This window comes from Pogona vitticeps, chromosome 2 (assembly GCF_051106095.1).
Source record: "Pogona vitticeps strain Pit_001003342236 chromosome 2, PviZW2.1, whole genome shotgun sequence".
NCBI lineage: Eukaryota > Metazoa > Chordata > Lepidosauria > Squamata > Agamidae > Pogona > Pogona vitticeps.
This window is the reverse complement of record NC_135784.1, coordinates 219,099,428-219,119,951: the sequence shown is the minus strand read 5'-3', so window position 1 is coordinate 219,119,951 and position 20,524 is coordinate 219,099,428. Positions and strand designations below refer to the sequence as shown.

Below are 20,524 nucleotides of genomic sequence, written 5' to 3'. Positions count from 1 at the left end.
ATGCTCCTTGTCTACAAGCTACCCCCCTTACCCCCTTGAGAGATGGCTCTTTCAAAAGGGCCCCCTGGCTAGATCTTAATTTTTACTTAACTTTTATTAGACTTTTATCCCGGCCCCCAGACAAAGTCTCCCCTTGCATCTGGCATTCTGATGTAGACGGCTGCGACCATGTGGCAGATGCACTTCCTCAATAACATGCTCACCAACTAACCACGCTCTCCGCACTGTTCTACGTTTTCTTTTACACCATAAGCACACAGGACTTTCTGTGTCATTGCCATTGTTGTGCAACTGAGCACCAACCTCCCCAGCCTCTAAATTCTTTAGACATCCTACTCTCAAGAGATTTCGTAAATGATTAACGCATATATACCCTGATGTACGCTCTCCTTCACTTCAGTGATCATTGACACGAGTCCTTTGATACATTACATGGTGTACCTTCCCATCTTGTCCTACCTCTAGCTGTACACCCCCCTCATCGTCCCTACCTTGACTCCCGGCTACCCTCCCTTCCCTCCCTTCCCCCACTTTCTCACTTAAGGTCCTTTCTTGGAACATTGAGGGGTGGAGGAGGAAAGTGTCTGATAGTGACTTTATTCAATTTTTGTCCACACATGACATTATTCTCCTTCAAGAAACTTGGTCCTTATTTCCCCCTTATATTTCAGCATTTACTACATACCATCTACCTGCCTATAAAACTAATTCAAAGGGCCGCCCCTGTGCAGGCCTTTCTTGTTTTATCAATTCTTCCTTTCCTCTCTCTGCCCTTTCATTTGAGACCCATTCTTCATATTTTCAAGTTTTTCTACTCCACTTTAAGGACCTAAAATTTTACTATTTAACATTTACATCCCTCCTCCTACTGTTTCATCATCATCCCTCTGGGATGATCTAGCAAAACGTCTTCTAAAATATTCTATTGCCTACCCTTCTGCCCATTTTTTAATTGCGGGTGACTTTAACGTTAGAATAGGGCCAAATAATCATGCCTTATCCCTTCACCTAAACCAGAGCTTTGGTGAGCAAAGCCCTCCCTGGTTTCTTTCTAAAAGATCTTCTAAAGACCTCTTTTTCAATAACCATGCTCTCCCTTTGATTGATATATGTCTACACTATAATTTAACCGTCCTTAATGGTTTTGCCCAACAGGATGTTCCAGGAGAATTTACCCATGTTTCTATTAGGGGCTCGAGTGTCATTGACTATATCCTAGTTTCTCCACTTTTTTTCTCCTTCCTCTCTGACTTTTTAATTGGCAGTCGTTCAGATAGTGACCACCTTCCTATTATGCTATCGTTATCTTTCCCTTTATCCTTACCTCTTATCTCTCCACCATCTGCCCAATCCTCTCTCCGAATCAGATGGTCCCCTGTTGCTGAACAAGTGGCCCATGACTGGTCCTGTTCACCCAAAATTATATATTTTTTAAAAAACCAGAATTGATGGCCTCTAGCACTCCAGCTATGGCCATCCTGAACTGAATCCTTATTGCTACTTTGATCCTGAAACCTGCCTCACCCAACTCTCACTCTTAGTTCGATGCTGATTGTTGGAAGGCAAAAAGACAAACTAGATCTTTCTTTTCATCTATTCGCCAACAGTTAACCCTTCTTTACCTACAGCACTACTGCTCTCTCCACAAATCCTGTTCTGCCTTATTGGATACAAAAACAAAACAAAACAAAACAAAAGACCCCACACCGATTTGTGCAACGCAAATGGTGCCTCTTACACCAGGCTCATTTCCCACAACCAGAAGTCTTTCTGGTCTATAGGTTCTTGCTCCACTGCTCCGACCCGTTCTAATTCATTTCCCTCCATCCCGGCTGAAACTTGGATTGATTATTTCATGGGGCTATTTACAAGCTACCTTCCCCTTTCTTCTTTGCCACCAAATCCTCTTAATCTCCCTGATTGGCCCCCTGTCACCACTGACCAAGTTTTAGATCTCATCAATACTCTAAAATCTGATAAGGCCCCAGGCCCAGATAACTTTCTTTCTGAGATCTTGACCTCCAGCCCTCATTGGTGGGCTGAGCTCCTTGCTAAATTGTTCACGCTAGTAAATAATACCAGCAAATTTCCTGAAACTTGGCTATCTTCTGTTATAACTCCCATTTATAAAAAAGGTGATGCTTCCCAACCCAGTAATTATAGGCCGATTAGTTTTCTTGCCAACATTGGTAAACTATTCCAAATTTCTTCTCACCAAACTCCTATCTTGGGTGCAGTCTAAAAATCTCCCTGGAATGGAACAAATTGGCTTTCGTGCTGGTGCGTCCACTACCGATCATGTTTTCCTATTATCATTTCTAACTGAAAAATATTCCATTTATCACCAATCTAATCTCTATGTTGCTTTTGTCGACATTTGATTCCATTAACAGAAGCCTACTATGGGAAAAGTTATCTAAATGGGGAATTGACCCTCGCCTCTTGTTTCTGCTTCACCGTCTTCATACTCTTAACTTTACCCAACTCCGTCTCCCCAATTCACATGTCCTAACTGATAGGATCCCTGTTATTAATGGTGTACGCCAAGGATGTATCCTTGCCCTCCTGCTTTTTAATCTTTTTCTAGCTGATTTCCCTTCTTTTCTTTTAGAAATTCCCCTCCAGCCCTTAATGGGACTCCTCTTCTTGACGATGCTCCTCTATGCTGACGATATGGTCCTACTTTCTCTCACTAAATCTGGTTTACGTTCTTCTCTTATCCATTTACAACAATACTGCTCATCAAATTATCTTACCATCAATTCAGACAAAGACAAAAATTATTGTTTTCTCTAAACACTGGTCCCCTTTCCTCTGGTCAATAGGTCCCCACTCTTAACATCAAGTACATACTTTTAAGCACTTGTGGATCCTCTTACATTACAAACTAAATTGGTCCCCTCACAAAAAAGCTGCCATTTCATCCACATCTCAGAATCTAAAGGCAATTGCCAAGTTTCACTTATCTGCCAGTAATCAATTTGTCCCAGCTGCCTTCCATATATTCCAAACCCAAAATTATCTCACTATTATTATATGGAGTACCTGTTTGGATTGCATTGGCCTACTCTGATCTTGACCGCTTAGCGGCTTCTTTCTTTAGGAAGATCCTTGGCCTTTGATTTGCCTCTATCCTACTTGAATTAGGAACCCATCTCCCCTCACCCCTGGTTTGGTCTCTCACCTTTAAATATTGGCTCCGTTTATTTTTAACCAGGCCCCCAGATTCGTTACTTTATGCTCTGTTAAGAGATTCTTACTCCCCCAAATGGATACAACTTATCCATTCTAAACTGTCATCCATTGATATCCCACTAGAATCACTCTTTGATTTGGTATTATCTCTCGCTCACTCTCATATCAAAGCCAAGCTATATCAGTGGGAGTTTGAACATCTAAGTGACCTCCTTAATCCCATATGTTCTCCAAAATTTCTCATCTAATCTCCTGTTTTGGAATATTTTTAAAATTATTTCAATCTACTGACTAATCCCATGCAGCGGAGAGCTTTCATGCTAGCTCAGTTTAACATCTTTCTGTCGGCCATGCACTTTGAGAATTTTTCCAAAATCCCTAAAGACAAAAGACTTGCCTTTTCTGTCATTTGCTGCCTGACACCTTAGACAATATTCTTTTTAGATGCCCAGCACACCACTCCCATCGCAAACTGTTTTTAGATCACTAGCTCATTCCCTTTTCGGATCACTTCCCTGATCTTCTCCCTATCTTCTTGAGTGATTGCTGTGCTCCCCTCACTGAGGCGGTGGCAAACTACTTAACTGAAATTTTGAAACTTACTGTTGCCTTACAATGTTGAATTCTCCTTACCCATTTTCCGGATTATATGTATTACTTCTCATGGTTTTGTACTTCCTCATTAATGTTGATTTTGTCTATGTTCCCTGAGTTACTGCCTAATGCTAATAAAGGTTTATCGTATCGTATCACCTTATGGTCCAACTACCCATATCTTCAGTTCCACCCTGACAAGGGTTGACTTTTGGTAGATATTTCGTTCCTTCCCAAAGGTGTCTCCCAGTTTCACTCTCAACCCTTGGTTGTTTTGTCCGTCTTCACATCTCCATCTACTCCTTAAGAATGCATCCTTCACAGCTTCGATGTCAAATGGGCTCTGGCTTTTCATATAGCCCCTACACAACTGTTCTGCCCTTTACCTAGACAGTTTATCAGCTACCAGCCTCCATCAAAGGGTCTGCAAGTAACCCCTTAGCATATATCCAAGTGGGTCACCTCTGCTATCCAACTTGTCTACAAGCATGCACATCATCTGATGCCACAGCCCTTTTGACCACACTCTATCAGGGCATTGGCGGCATCCACAGCTTTCCTCTGAGGGATTCCCCTCCATGAGATTTGTGCATCTGCCACATGGTTGGAGCCATCTACATTTACCAGTCACTATCAGCTAGATATTTGCCAGAAGTCCAATGCATCTTTTGGATGCGCTATGCTTTTTATACCTTGGCATGACACCCTCCTTTGTAGTCACCCAGAGTGTTATTCACAGAGGCCATGAAGAAGAAGGACAGGTTACCTATCTGTAATTGTAGTTCTTTGAGTGGTCATCTGTGATTCACACATCCTAACCCAGCCTCCCCACTGTCATGTCCTCACTCCAAAGCAGCAGTTGATTTAACTGAAGGGAGAGCCTTTGCACCAAGGTACAGATACTAGGGGGAGGGGTTTGTACTAATACATCTTTTCTGATTGCAGAAGCTCTAGAATGTTCCGACAAGGCTCTGCACATGCGCAGATCACCCAGAGTGTGAATCACAGATGACCACTCAAAAGAACTATAATTACACTTAGGTAACCTATCTGTCTCTATGTTGGTTCTCCCCTGCTCAGATAGTAAACATTGCAGATTGGGAGACCAGAGGTTATCCCTATTACAATATGGAAATGTTGCCTAAATTTTATCCCTAGAAATTTCTAAGAAATAATTACTGGTCTGTTTCCTGTTCTTCCATTACAAGTTTAAATTGTGGAGCCACCAAGGTGAAAAGTTGCTATCCGGAAGTAGTACTAAATGCCTGTGAGAGAGAACTTACAGATACTTTTAAGCTTGCCACAAGAGTGAGATATTCAGCATAAAAAATAAATGTAAGAAAAACTGTATATTCATATATGCATGTTAATGCATAAATTATTTTTATTTTCAGGTTTGTGTGGCACAGATTTTACGTGTGCTGCAGGTGCTGGGAAGCACGCCAAAGCTTCAAGCAGTTACATTACGACTGATGACGTCTTTGTGGGAGAAACAGGTTGGCAAAAATATTGAGGACCATTGATTGCCTACAAATTGACTAATAGTGTTTTATAAAATAAGTAACCATGTCAGTGACTTTTCCTGAGCAATCATGTCTGTGGTTGTGATGGTTTTTCCACTATAAGCATTCTCAGAGGCAGTTTAGGAAGGGGTGGTCTCCCAGTATTTCTTCAAGGATCCTACTTTCACCATTAAATTTGTTATAGCAGTGGCAAAATGAACACTTCTTGCTATGCAAACAAGGTGTGAGGGAGACTTATCACCTGGAAACCTATAGAGAATTCATGCCACATAAGACAGGGTCACATTTGCCTTTTCCCCCCTGACATTAGAGTCTTTAAGTTTGCATATTTTGTTTACATTGCAAAAAGTAGACAGTTTTGCTTCTGCTACCCTAGCAAATTCAGTGGCAGTGATAATGGAGAGGTACAGCCCCGGGATACTTCTCCATGTGGTCTGATCAGAGCTAAATAATCTGCTGTCAAGTCAGTTCTGACTTATGTTGACCCTTTTCAGGATTTTCCAGGTAGAGACTTGAGAGCAGTCAGAGGTGGTTTCCCATCCCTTTATTCCTTTATGGTTTATGATTACAATTTGATTTTGATTGGCTTTATTTTTTATCTTGTAAACTGCCCAAACTGGCCTTTGGCTAGATGGACGGTACAGAAATCAATCAATCAATCAATCAGTCAATCAATCAATCAGCCAGCCAGCCAGCCAACCAACCAATGTACCCTGAGACTATGCAGCTTGTCCCTGACTACACAGGTTGGAGGCACAGTGAGGAATTGAACATCCAATCTCTGGCTCTGTAGCCAGATGCTTACGCTCCATAAGACACACCTTTCCATAAGACGCACCAATTTTTTAGGAGAAGAAAACAGGAAAATATAATCTGTTTTCTTCGCTCCATAAGACGCACAGACTTTCCACCCCCCCGTTTTGTGGGGAAAAAGTGCGTCTTATGGTGCGAAAAATACAGTAAGCTGTCAGAGTCGCCACATATTCAAAAGTTGAGTTGGTGTTGTGTAGAACTGAGTTTTGTTTTGCAGTCTAGGAAGCTGTTGACATGGAACTGAATCTTTCTTGCACCCTGGGATACTGGGAGTTACTTTTGAATAGATATGGATAGAATTCAGCTCTGCTTTATAACTTTTAAGGAAAATATTCCAAGTTAATAAGAATTACACTTGATTTCATAGAAGGGTTGCCTTTGCTGTTAGAGAGATGTGCAGGCAACTTGCCAATGTTGTTGGATTGCAACTCCCAGTATTATCAGTTGATGTGTATGGTAAGATGGTTGGAGATTGCAATTCAACAATATGTGGAAGGCCACAAATTACCCGCTTGTTCTGTAAAGTAAGCCATTGATTTCTCTGCCCCATAATGCAAACAGGGAGGATTGAGGCTGAGAGAATGGCTTTCCTAAGACCTTGTTTTCACAATAGAGGTGAGATTTGAACTGGGAACTTCCTGGTTTATAAGTCAGCCCATGTAGGCATTATGCTACAGACTTCCCTCTTCAAATTTTGCCTTACCAATGAATTGAATAGATCAGTGGGAAGTTACTTTTTTCATCCTTAGCTCTTAATCTGAAATACAAGAGTAATGCTGACCTATCTTACAGGCTTGCAAGGATTCTCAAAATAGTGTGCACATAGTACTTTGAACGCCCTAAGGATGTATGCACATTTGCCTGGGCATAAGTCATAATATAACTGCAGATATGCCTGAAATTATGTCCAGCTTTGGTTGGAAATGAACATGCTGCAAAAATTACTTGTGCTGTAAAATGACTTGAGGAAGCTGTTTAAATTTTAATTTTCTCTTTGTAGGTTAAACATGATTTTTTAAAAGCAACTAAACATTATTCATCTTCTCCATCAAATTCCTCTCAGGATCGAGTTTACCCAGAACTTCAGAGATTCATGGCAATGTTGGATATGGCTTCTCTGTCTGTAGGCAAAGATACACAATGGGAAAAGTTGATTGCCAAAGCTGCTTCCATCAGAGACATATGCAAACAAAGGTAAGCAGAAAGATGCTCTTAGCGTGAAATTTATCCCAAACACCTGAGACTTCTATTGATTGCCAGAGATGTAACCAAATCCTGAAGGGCCACGGTACCATCACTGCCACCCTACCACCCCGTCTGTGGTGGCCCTGTCCCTTTAGCTCCTATTTCTGCTGAAGTGTAATTGGCACAAGGCAGAGCTATACCTGGTCCATGCAAAGAAAGATCAAATAAAGAGTAAACCTGTGCTGGATAGGATTATCATCCCTTAAAATCTCAGGTTGACAGTGTCCTGTTAAAGGCGGCCCTGAGCTTAGGTTTCAGTAGTGGCCAAGATTGTAGTTTCTGCCACTGACACCAATGTACCAGCTGTGCCTGTTCTTGGAGATTTCTGATCTGATCACATGCCTCAGTTGAACTTCTGTTTGGACTAAGATATGGAGTCCATGGCTAAATTCCAGTTGTAAAATAGCACACACACATACGGGAGACTGCTCTGTTGCATGTCTGGAACATGATCAAGTATCCAACAAGGATGTATCTGAGTATTCAACAGACAGCTGGGGCACAGTCCCATGTGCCAGTTGTGCAATTTCCAGTTTGCACTGTGGAAACCCAGAAGGATTCTGACCTGTATAGTATTTGGATTACTGCAACATATTAACATATGAAACTTGTTTTGAAACTTTTATGGAAACTTCAACTGGTGGCTAGACTTGTACACTGTGGTCATTTACAGGGAACATGTGGCTCCCTTGTTATGACATCTTCATTGGCTACAGGTCTGTTTCTGGGCATGATTCAGACATTTTCACTGGCCAGTCCTAGGCTGTAAAACTCTCAAGGGTGGCTAGGTTGATTTGGTTTTAAGTGGTATTTCTTATTGTTAGCTACCTTGAGTGCTGGTTTTGGTGAATCAGTGGTCTGTACATTTTAATAAATGAAAGCATGTTAATATCTGCCACTGCTTTGTGTCAGGCCCTTTTGAATTTATGTGAACTGTAATGGAAGGCCATATTCACCTGAAAAGCAAGATAAAATAATAACACCCAGTTTATGGTGCTGGTGCTCTCTGGAGGATGAAATCAATTGTACCACAACCAGATGTAGTAAGAACTGATGTGAGACTGTTGATATGAAACAGGATTCCATCTGTTACAGAGGTTGTTATTAGGCAGTTCATTTTCTCTCTTTGCAAAAAGAGGAGTGTCTTCCCTTTTGAAGAAAGTTGAAGTGTGACATTCAGTGCAGTTGAACTTCTCAGCATATACTGCAGTCTATAAATGTGAACATGTCTTGGATCCAACCTGTCAAAACATAACTGTTATATATGTTTATTAGGCCTTACCAACATGGTGCAGATATGTTGGCAGCAATTTCCCAGGTGCTGAATGAATGCACAAAACCTGACCAAGCTACACCGGCAGTCTTAGTGTTACAAGGACTTCATGCTCTTTGTCAAGCTGAGGTAAGCTACACTGAGCTCTCATGGGCTGCCTTTATTCTTCACATATTGTATATATTGTTCATTATACTTTCCTAGGAGCTGCTGTTGGACTAGTGTTCTATTTTCTTCCATTTAAGTAATCCTCTCTGTTCCCCTCATGCCTTAGTCATCCACTGAGAAATGCAGTGTGGCCATTTTAATACGAAAATATTTAATATTTATGGGACCTCTTTAACCACCAGCTTTGACAAGGAAGCACACACACATGATTTTACTGCAGTATTGCATGAGACTATTCTGCCACAACATGGAAAAGCTAATAGTTCAAATCCATGTACCTTTTCCAGTGAAGGTGATGATCATGTCAAAATGACCTGAAAAAATTCCCGGTGCCCAGAAGGGTGACTTAGAGACCCTTGTCAGAATCAACACCAAGGGACGAAGGGGCATATAACTGTGTCCAGATAGTCAAAAGAGACTCCTCGTTGCTTTGGCAAGCCTTTGAATGTGTATCCCTGAGATACTTTGCTCATGTGATTCTGTGAGACCTAGGGAACCTGCAAGATCTCCTTTGGGCCTTCTCCTTGAAAATTTGGCAATGGCCAAAGTTACTGCCCCCTGTAGGACCTTTTTTGAAGCTCCATGCCATGCCAAAGTTTGGCACTGCACTCACAGATCATGCCCACTCCCTGTCAGTGCAACTACCCCCTTCCATAATGGGTGCGAGGACAATTTTGGTGTGGCATAAGTTTCATCTTACTGCCCTCTTCAAGATTTATTGAAAGCTGTTGAACCTTGGGTATTTTAAAAAGAAAATTAAGAAGACTGGTGCTGCAGTCTAAAACATAAGAAATAAACCTTGAATTCAGTGCATTGGATTTTCTTTTGAATAGACAAACCCAGGATTTTGCTGCAATTCTTCAACAATTATTTCACCTTATGGGCACATTCATATATCCTTTGTCCTGTTAACTGAAGCAAGAAGTCACGACAGTGTGGAAGGTTAAAAACCTTGCACTTTTCGTTTATGGCCTTTGCAAATGGAAAATCTTGCTTTTGATATGTACATTGCACCTATATCCCATGTATGGTTTGAGTCTTTTACATAATGTTCAAAACTCAGTTTTCTCCCATACTGTTCTCTGAATTTTGTACTGGAATGTGATGAACAGAGGCTGTTAACCACATATGGTCTGTATATATTGTTCTTATTCTTTTTTACATTGTTTACTAATATTAAGCTGGGTTTGCCAAACAGCAAAAAAGTAATAGGTTGTGGCCTGTGATGGAAAGGAAGTTATAAATAAGGCAAAGAAAACTGTACTAGTGGAATTAATGGCATTACGACCACAAAGGCATTGGTTTTTGAGGTGCCATGGTAGCCAAGGCTCCCTTGGCATCTGCTGTTCTGGGTGGCCCAGTTGAAATCAGAGAAGGCTGCGAAGGGGGGGCACTGGTGGCCAAATGTCGTGTTTTGGGGGCCTTTGGAATAGGCTGAAATTGAGAAATACCAGGTTGGAGGACGACTGTGTGAATAATTGTGTCACTGTGAAAAGGTCACTCATGCTTCAAGGAGGTCCCTCAGAAGGCTGTCCCTCTCCGAAACATACAGTTTTCATAAGCATTATCTGTGGTTTTATGGGACCCAGTAATAGGTTTCTTTGGGTGTTCTATAATAATCATCAATACAAAATTAATTAAAATAAAACAGTGAGCTGTTAAAACAGGGAAAAAGCACTGAAAAATCCAGGAGCACAGAGCAAAAGGAGCAGGTTAGTCAATTAATATGTCAACTTTCCCAAATAATTCAAAGAAATATTGTTGGTGGGTAAAATGAAGCAAACCTTTCTGTGATGCTGCCACTAGAAGGGCTCCTCTTTCCAGCAGCAGCCTAATGTATGCTTGGCAGGGGCAGTTAAAATGGGCGTGAAGATTTAAAGAGTTTGATAGGTTCACATGAGGGAGTTACACCAGATTTGGTGGGCCAGGAAGAAACCAATTTGGAACACCATTGACACCTGTTACCTCTAGTAACACCTCCTGGCTGTGGTGCAGCAAATTTATTTGGGAGGATGAGCTGAATCTTTCTAAATGTTGACACAAGCAGGAGGGAATGCAATGGTATCTGAACTTTTATGTATATAAGACCCTTGACATCATTGGTCTAAATCCAGCTGTAATCCCAATTAGAGTGCATGGGACATTGAAACCTACATTATTGTTAATTTAACAAATCCCATTCATCCATTTCGTCACCTCTAGGGGGAATTAACTATGAATTCAGCCCCTTGCCTTAATGTTTATTTTATCTTTGATTCGTTAAGTGATATGAGTGAAATGCTGAAGTGGAGATCATCAAAGGGTGGTGTGATATTTGATGGAAGCTGGCCAAACCTCTAGGCAGAAAGCATTATTATAATTCTTATACATGTATTATTATACATGGATCATTTGATGCTTAAAAATCTCTGTGAAATAAAATAAAATATAAAAGCATACTTGCAGTATAACTGTGTATGAGTTTAAGTATGGTGATGGCTGTGTATTAGAATGTAATCCATTGCATGAAGTAGGATTGCATGTGTGTGAATTGCTCGTATTACTCCTGAGTACTGGCTTGCTTTGGGGTGATTTATGAAGTTGGCTAAGTCTTTTTGTGCTTTTGTATAATGGAGCTCTTTAATGACACTTGCACACTGGCTCACATGTCAGGCCTGGAAATCATACATCATACTTCTTGCCAGACCACATTTACTGCCAAGATGTTTCAACAGAAGCCAGCATACTTTCTGTGAGCGTATATATTCTGGTTTATTATAATTTCATGTGTGAAGTGCATTGGCCAACCCAAGTTAGATTCAGAGGTGAAACAGCTAAGCGCTCTCTCTTTCTCTGTGTGAGTGATTCTGTATTTTTACAACCATTTCTTTCTGGAAGTATTCTGTCCTGCTCACACCCTGATTCCACATTTATTGGTCTTTGACCCCCCCCCCCCAAAAAAGGAAAAGAAGGCATTCACAGAATAGAATAACACAATGAATATTAAGATGATGACAAGTTACCTTGGTTAACAGCAAGGAGAAGATTGTGTGAGCAAAGCAGGTCTCCTAGGAGAACTGTCTGCCCGGGACACAGAGGATTCTGAGTGAGTGCGCTCCTAAACTAGGCAAAATAGGTCCATGGTTTTACCCCAGGCAGCACTTCCCCCACTCATTCACCACGTCTGACCCGATTTTCATTGAGAAACCAAAATATAAACGTGAGTTCCAGAGATATTGATATCTCCTAGCACTCAGGAATATACTGGACCCAAGGTAGCAATATTTCCCGTGGCCATGAAAAAAATAACCAATTAAGTAATTCAATTGAGTAATTGTAGCAATTGTTCTGTTCAAGAGGCCAAACTCCAGATATTAAGAATATTTTGTTTTATTAGAAAAATAAAATTCTGAAAGAATTTAGTTTATGCAAAAGCAAAGCACATATATACATTTCCATCATATCCAGTTAGAAAAGTAACTAGTCCCTGCTATAAAAAGAAAATAACAAACTTGCTAACTAAAGAAAAGGAAAGTCAAGCTTCCCCTCTAACTAAATACAACACTACATCTTAAAAGAAATCCGTGAACTCCATAGTCCATTTAAGCATGCATAGTCCATTCAAAACATACCAAACTTCCAGGAAATCCAAACTGCATTAGTCCATATTGAAGAGTTCTATGTTGTAATCCATTATACGGAAAAAGTCCTTCTTCTCTGTCTCTCAGCATCCTCCATTTTCTCTTCTTGCTAGAACTAACCCCCGCCTTCTTCTTCACAGTTGACAACCAATCAGGAGTGAGAAAAAAGTGTCTTGTCCCGCCTTAGATTCACATGAGAACCTGCAGGTGTTATTTATGATACTGGTGGAATGTTTAGTCTCCCAACTCATCTCCCTCCTAGGCCTCTGTTACTAAGGAGACCAGATAAGAGCTTGAACTTGGTAAGCTTCTGTGAGAAACAGCATCTGGAATTTTCCTTTACTAGCACCCAGACACCAAAATGGATTCTTTTAGGCTAATTTCACAACTACAAACCCCATCAGAAAATCACTTTCTAGCTTTCATAACCAATGTCATCACAGATTGCTCCTTGGACGTTCTTAATAGTAATTTGGTTAATAAAACTGAAGTGATGGGTTTAAGTTGTTCATGTTGTGATGATTTGCGTTTTTATGTGTATTAGAATGGGATATGTAGTCCTAAGATTGTCCCAATAGCATCCATCTTGATTTAATGTCTGTGGTAGGAAAATTTTACATGCTGTTTCAGAGAAGCTCCGTTCTCTGGTTATCTAGTTGCTAAGGAGAGCCAAAGAGTTACATTCCTGGTAGTCATAATAATTCTGCCACAAGACATGATAACAACTCAAGCTCCCATGAGAAAGTTAGGCGGGACAACAAGACCCAGGAGGGGGTGTTCCTTATGAGGAATTCTGGGAAGAAGAAGAAAGTTGGTGGAAGGAAAAAGATGGAGATTGACTGAGAAAGGACAGACATGTGCTTTTTCCCAAAATGGATTATATCTTTTGAATGGAGCTTTTTGCCAACATGGACTTTGGATTACAACTGGAATCTAACGTTTCCTGAAGGACTATGGACTATGGAGTCACAGGATACGTAAGAAAGACAATGCCTATGGATAATTCTAGCTTAGTATGTTTTCTTGTGTTATTTTTCTTAGCTGGAGTTTGTGGGGTTATCTGTCAGACTTGATATGGAAATGTTACTGACTGAAATGCTTTGCTATAATCTGAATTCTGTCTAGAACTATCTTTCTGAATAAAAGCAATAATGTTTAAGATTGCATGCATTGGTCTCTTGTACAAACTAGCTTAACTAATTGGCCACGAATATTTTGCTACCATATATAGAGCCCAGATTAGCGTGAGTATAAACTCATGGACTATCTGTGTTTATTACTTTTTCTTAACAAAGGGGATGGACTTGAGGAAGGAAAATTGGTTCAGGGCCTGCTGAGATTTAGGGCTCGTCTTAGCTCATAAGGACTGACTAATTTTCTGGAATCCATCTCTGGCGTCCCCTAAATCTCCTTGGAGATGGGGGATTGTTTACACACGTTTTTCCCTGGGAGTTTACAGTGCAGTTTTGCAAGATTTGTTCCTTATGCTTGCACTCCAGCATAGTCCTAGCATGGGATCAAGGGGTGTGCCCAAATTTTTCTTTCAGAGCTATTCTGGGTTTTGTGGGGGTAACATTCCATGATGAATGGGATCAAAAACCATATTTTAACATGAACCTCTTAAATGCTGGTACCTAAGCCTTTGGAGAGGCATTTCAGCCTTATAGAATGATGATACAGTATGAAAATTGGGAAACTCCCAAACTGTGGTGTCATGAGGAATGGCCTGTGGCTTTCTGAGTAATGTCAGTAGCCAGATTTCAGCTCAAGGACCATAGGTTCCTCATCTCTGCATCAGACCAAGGGATATTACTGTGTAGATATTACTTTTGAGTACATGTATGTCTGGCAGTAATGAGCATACAAAATCACCACAAGAAAACCAGCTCTTGAACTTGCTGTGAAACTTATCTATCTGCATTGAAAATTCTTTGTCCTCCTCTCTCTCCCAAAAAGGGGGGGGCTGTGACGGAGTAGCAGATTTTAGCCACTATTAACAAACAAGTTTTTATGTAGCTTGTCATACTTTTGTAGTGTCTTAACATCAACTTCACTGTTGTCCCTTCCAGGTTTTAGTAGCAGCCTGGTAGATGGGAGAGCAGCTGTTGTGGATAACTTTCCCTCCTCCCATTTAGTACAGACGCCGAGTAATTAGTAGGAGTGGAAACCTCTAAATGAGAGGCGGGGTTTTTTACGTGTGTGTGTGTGTGTGTGTGTGTGTGTGTGTGTGTGTGTGTGTGTGTGTGCTCCAGTTTAGTAAAGTTGTGTGGAACTACTGCTGCGTTGTGACTCTTATTGGCGTCAATATTCCACTACTTAACAAAGATATGTAATTATCTTCTTTGTGTTGAGGTATAACGCCATTTTAATCAGTTCAATGGTAGCTTTTTCCTCATTGCAAGCCCAAAGCCCCTCATCCAGATCAGGACCACAACAGAAACAGAGGGTGAAAGCCTTCAGTCTCCCCCATGGTAGGGTGCCAGGCTGAAGAGAATGTATTCCTCTCACAACTTCTATTGGTTTCTTGCTAGGCTTTTCTCCCATTGAATGTATCCATATTTCAGTTACATGTGAACTATAAAATGTTAAACAGATAGTGGGGGGGTCATTCTGGCGTTTTGGAGAAGTTGTAAAATTAAGTTGAAACAAGGCAAAACGGGAGCAAGGCTGAAATAGAAATGGACTTCCATAACTGAAAATAGCAGAGTCCCCTTATTGCTGAGACCATTCAGCAAGCCTGAGCTAGAAGCATTGATAGGATTCATGTATTAGCAACTTGACCCATAGTTTCATATTCCTGTTCAGAGGGATACTTGCCGGCCTGTCTATCTTTTCCTGTAAATCCCCCGTTTGGACAGCAGTCAATGGTGGTAAATACCTGAATTCTTGTCTGACATGCATCAGATCCAGGATTCTGTCTGGTTTTGAAACTTGGAATGACTGGAACAACTAAATTGTTTGTCAGAAAGTAGAATGTCATCTCGTGTTCCAGTCCAACACTTTAACTGTTTTTTTTTTAGCACTACCATCACAAGAAGGGGAAGTCTGAAAAATGAATATTAGTTGTTATGTGCAAAAGAAAAAGGTAAAGTAATTTCCATGACGAAACAATAGTTAATTGCTCTGGAAAATCAGTATCCATGTTAAAGTCTAGACTGAGCTGTGAACTGGAATCAGTTTATTCTCTACTCCAGAGGAGATGTTTGAAATGTGTGAATTAGCACAATCCCCTTTCAGTGCTTGTAAGAATAATTAAAGCACTTCCATTAAATAAATATATCACATATCGGTATATTCATTTGCCTGGAAGCATTTAAAGGGGTATTGGCAGTAGTCCTGAGATGTTAAACCTTGTTAATCTTAAAAGGTGGAAACGGCCTATTCATCCTAAAATGACATAAGGGGAGGGACAATGGAAACAAAGTTTAAAACAAACTTGCAAAGATGGCTTGCACCCAGAGCCTTTGAACACCCTTCAGCATTACAAAGATACTTCCTGATCCACTCCTGCTCTGTGGTGTCAGTGTTAATAGGTGTCGCCATATTGTGAAGCAGAAAACCTTTCATCTGCCACAGTTCCTGGAGGGTGTTGTTCTCTCAAATTACAGCAGTGTACAATTGAGCAACAGCTATTAAGACACAAAGTATTTACTAGGGATTCGTGACCCAGAGCAAGAGTTCACTAAAGGCCATGTATCATGAGGCAAAATCAGCTGCTCCCCCGGAAATGTACCACACCAAGCTCATAAGTGCAGTTGTTAACTTTGTATTTGTTTACTTTAAAGAAAACCAAGCCTAGGTTGAGAGGACAACCTAATTTTATCTCCTTATGGTTCCTTTGTAACACAACAGGGTAGCCAACTCTCATTGGGTGTGGCTGCTGTGCTTCATTATTATAGATAATTCACTTCTTGCAGAAGGATCCAATCAGAGGTCTAGATTTTCATTCCAGTTAAGGGTGTAAAAATAATTTATTATGGAAATGACCCAGCATAACCTAGTGCCCTCAAGAAGCTTAGAATGGCCAGCTATGTATAGTGATGTTTCTTTTAATGAAGTGTGGATTTTTTCTGTTACATTCTGGAGATCTTTGTTATAGCAGGATGCTGGGATACTACTTCCTTGATTGTTTTTCTAATGTAAATACAAAATGCTAGAATCAAATCTGTAAGGGGGAAAATGTCTGTACACAGTGACACACTGTGTGAATATAATTGTGGGTGGATGTGTGCACCAACATGCACATCTCTCTCTCTCTCTGCCTGCCTGCCTGCCTACACACAAGAGCTGGCACAGTTTTTGACACTATAAAGCCTGCTGTTATAAGACTGTTGTTGTTGTTTGTATCATGCCTTTCTACCAGTGAGCTCAAGGTGGCGTCGATAATATTTGTCCTTCCCAGTTTATCCTTATTGTAGGCCTTTGAAGTAGATTACAGTCGGGTTGACAGTAACCAGTCCAAGGTCGCTTGTTGGGTTTCATGCCTTGAGGACATAAACCTGGATCTGCCAAATTTCAGTTCAACACTCTGGCCACATTAGCTGCACTTTGATAAATATAACATATGTAGTATCATTAGTGCTTTATTAAGTAAAACGTGTGGTGGAGGTGGGTGATGCAATCCTGGTCTACAGCAGCAGATTAATAGCTTTTGTTTTCACTTTTCAGGCTAATTGCTTGACGGTCCATTTCCTCAGTGTATCTAAACTGCTTTGTCTTGTTTTCCTTTTACAAAGCCCTGTGTATTTGGAAAACACATAGTTTGCCCTGAGCCACCAAACTTGCAGAATCAAAGAATTCAGTCTCTGTGCCACTTATTTCTCTTCCATACTCACGATGAATGAAGCAGAGTCTCCCTTTTTCGGCCCTGCCTGGATTCCATAATTTTTTTCCCCTGAAGGTTGGCCTCACTCTTCTTTAGAGTCACAAAAGCTGATCTTTTTGAAGAAAGCATATGATTTGAAAAGTGACTCTTCTTTGCATCTGGTAATTCCTAGTAAGATTATTTAAAGTCCTGGGGCTGTCCACAGCTAGGAGGTTAAACTAGGAGGTAATGCAAACTATTATGTCTTTGCCCTTATAACATGAACCATTTCAAACAGGGGTCCAACTGATACAGGAGTCCAAATGTATTTTATTCCCTTTGGAACCTACAAAGCTGCTTTTTAAAAAAAGTTTGAGTTCTAGAATCCTCCAACCAACATTACTCCAGACTGCATGGCCAAAACACATTCTCTATATTTGAACTGAGATTTCCTCCTTCATCTTAACTAATTTTAGTTGTTATTTGATCAGTGATTTTTGCAAATTACTGCTCCAAGAACAGATTTTTTTTAAATTTATTGTACTTTATTGTATTTGTATTTTTATTTTTGCATGCTAAGTGCAACATTTACTGTCCCTCAGCCAAACTCCCAAGTGTTGAGATCAAAGGCTGAGTGGGAGAGCTTGGAGACAGCTCTGCTACTGACAGAGAAAACCCCACTCATTGCCTACAAATCATGCTTGGTGAATGGATCCTGCCAAGCTTTAAATAATACTGTTGCGTACCCCTACTGTCCCTTGTTTGTTCTGCCCAAACCCTGGTCCACCCTCTGGATACGTTTCTCTTTCTACGCTGCCACCAGTGGATCTAGTCCACAATATACCAAATATCTCTCGGACAGATATCTCAACAGGTTTTATTGTTCATTTAGTTGATATGTAAATCGCAGATGTAAATCACAGTTGTCAAGGATCATTCATTAAATTGGATTTGATTACACGTTTACTTGTATGTTCTTTTATTCACAGTAACCTCTTTAACCATATTCTTTAATCATCTATCTATTCTCTATTCCTTTTAACTCTTTCCTATTGTCTATAATTCTCCAACTTTCCAATCTCTGTCCTAACTCTCCCACTTCCATTCCCTATCTTTTTTTCTCTTTCTCTGTCTCCCTAACACCGCCCCTCCTGTTCTATCATAGGCTCCTGCCGTTGAGCTCCATAATGATGGACAGGAGTGTCATGGGCATTCCGCCACAAATACCATGACTTCAGCTATGATAATAGTTAACTGTTACGTTATCTCAGTGAATTTAGATTTGTGTGGGCTTTTATAAAAAATATCCATCAACATTAATCTTGGCTTAATGATCTTGTGTGTTTTAACATGGAAGAGAGTAACATCCTTTATGTTTCGTCACATTTTGCTCTTTGATTCTAAAGACTAACTAAGCAATCTCCTAGCTATAACATGGTTAAAACTGAGAAAACACATTTGGGAACAGTAATGATGTCATTTAAGCAAGAATGTTTCAGTTGTACTTCTTCCAGTTTGCAAATTAGGGAACAAAGAATGACACTTCCAGATATGGTCGGAAAGCTGCCATTGACACTGATGCTCGGAAATGCATCTTGAGGGTGCAAAACCTGTTGTCTTCTACCAGTGTCAGACAAATAGAACCGGCCTCAGTCTGAGCAAGAGTTTGATGCCAGTGCCAACAATCAGGTATTTTGCTGGAAATGGAATCAATAAACTGACCCTATTTGAATAGCGAATGGTGAAAAAAAGCAATTACATCAGAACACTAGAATACTACAAGAAACAAGACCCCCCCTTTTTTTTCTTGACTGAGAATCTTACTGATCTGAAGAGCAAAGATTTTCAGTGCTGACAGTGATGGTTGTCCTGGCAACCTAATCTGAGAAGATGAGAAACAGAGCCGATCCCAGTGTCATTGTAACTTCTTGTGCAGGAATCCATGAAATGTAAGATTTACAGCCTTTCTCAACACCTAGGAGTCTACAGGTTGATTCATGTATACGTGACTGAGGATGGGACAAATACTTAACAAAAAATTAATTCCAAGTATACTTCCAAAGTCCAGTGGATCTTTCAAGGATGCCATTTTCTGGCCTGTGCAAGACAGAAGTGTATCCTGCACAGAATGTAGCTCTTTTTCTGTGTAGAAAACAAGAGAACAATAACATGTCTGTTATATCTACTGCAGAACAGTGCTTTGTGAGCAACATTTATAGGATGCTGTCTTGCTTAAGAAAGGCTTAAATTCTCACAGTGACACCAAGAAATCTTATGGGAGTGAGAGTAGAATACTTCTATTTCCAGTAGAAAAATGTGTGAAACTTATGAGAAATCTAATATTATTTTAGAATCTTCCCTAGAGAGACCTCAGTATGAGAAGAATTTCTGTTTGTTTTTTCATTAAGAGCAAGACATGGCGAGATTCACATCCTTGTTAGTGTGGCTTTTCATTATTTTTTTTTACTCAACACTCAGTGACTTGTGGTACTAGTTCAAGTCACAATGTAACAATAAAGTAGTAAAATCCATACTAGTTGAACCCTTATTCGCCAATAGAGAAAAACATTTAAAAGAGAGCAAGTGTCAAGGTTTCTGTGCCCACATCAGTCAAATTAGGGGGAGGGAGGAGAAGGTTGCTCTTAAGCCTTGTAGCCTGCTTGTTTTGCATTGTCGCAAAAGAGGTGGGCTACAGGCAAGTAAAGTGGGGCTCAGCCTGTCATGCAAAGGTATTGATCCAACAATTTTAAATTACTTTAACATTGAATTAAAAATAGAAAGTGTTAAACATGGACTGAAAGTGTTAGCTTAGAGCAGTGGTTCTCAGCCTTGGATAACCCAGGTATTCTTGGACTACAACTCCCAGAAGTCTTCGCCACTAGCTGTACTGGGCAGGGCTTGTGGGAGTTGCAGTCCAAGGTTGGGAACCACTGACTTAGACCCCGTCTGTACTGTTAGATATATCCACACAATGAGAGCCACTGCCTGACACTGCAATTTTGAATGTATATTGTGAACCATGGTGTAGAAGACTATTATCTAAAGATGGTCATATTTCTTCTTCACTTATTAGTTCAACAGTTTCCTGAAGGGCGAAATCACTTCTCACTTCCTCTTTGTAAATTCTTAAAGAGTCTGGGAGCAGGAAAGGGGATATGTAGATTCACAGCATTATATGGAGTACATGGATATGTTCAGAATGTATGATCTCTATCTGTCCCAGGCCACAGTCACACCAGTGAAATGTCTCACGTCTTTTGCTCCCAGATAAGTCACGGGTTGTAGGCAC

General features: G+C 40.4%; 1 protein-coding gene across 6 annotated transcripts in view; it reads left to right on the top strand.

Annotated features, from left to right (window-relative positions):
* The window catches only part of FOCAD (focadhesin), a 249,024-nt gene that overhangs the window by 90,234 nt on the left and 138,266 nt on the right, over positions 1-20,524 (top strand). For all 6 annotated transcript variants that reach the window (XR_013541436.1, XM_078384917.1, XM_020790338.3 and 3 more), the window contains 3 exons: positions 5,184-5,285; positions 7,189-7,319; positions 8,646-8,772. Coding sequence is in view for 5 of the 6 variants with exons in the window: in XM_078384917.1 (XP_078241043.1) it covers positions 5,184-5,285; positions 7,189-7,319; positions 8,646-8,772 (360 nt within the window). In the remaining variant the exon portion in view is untranslated. The remainder of the gene's footprint in view (positions 1-5,183; positions 5,286-7,188; positions 7,320-8,645; positions 8,773-20,524) is intronic.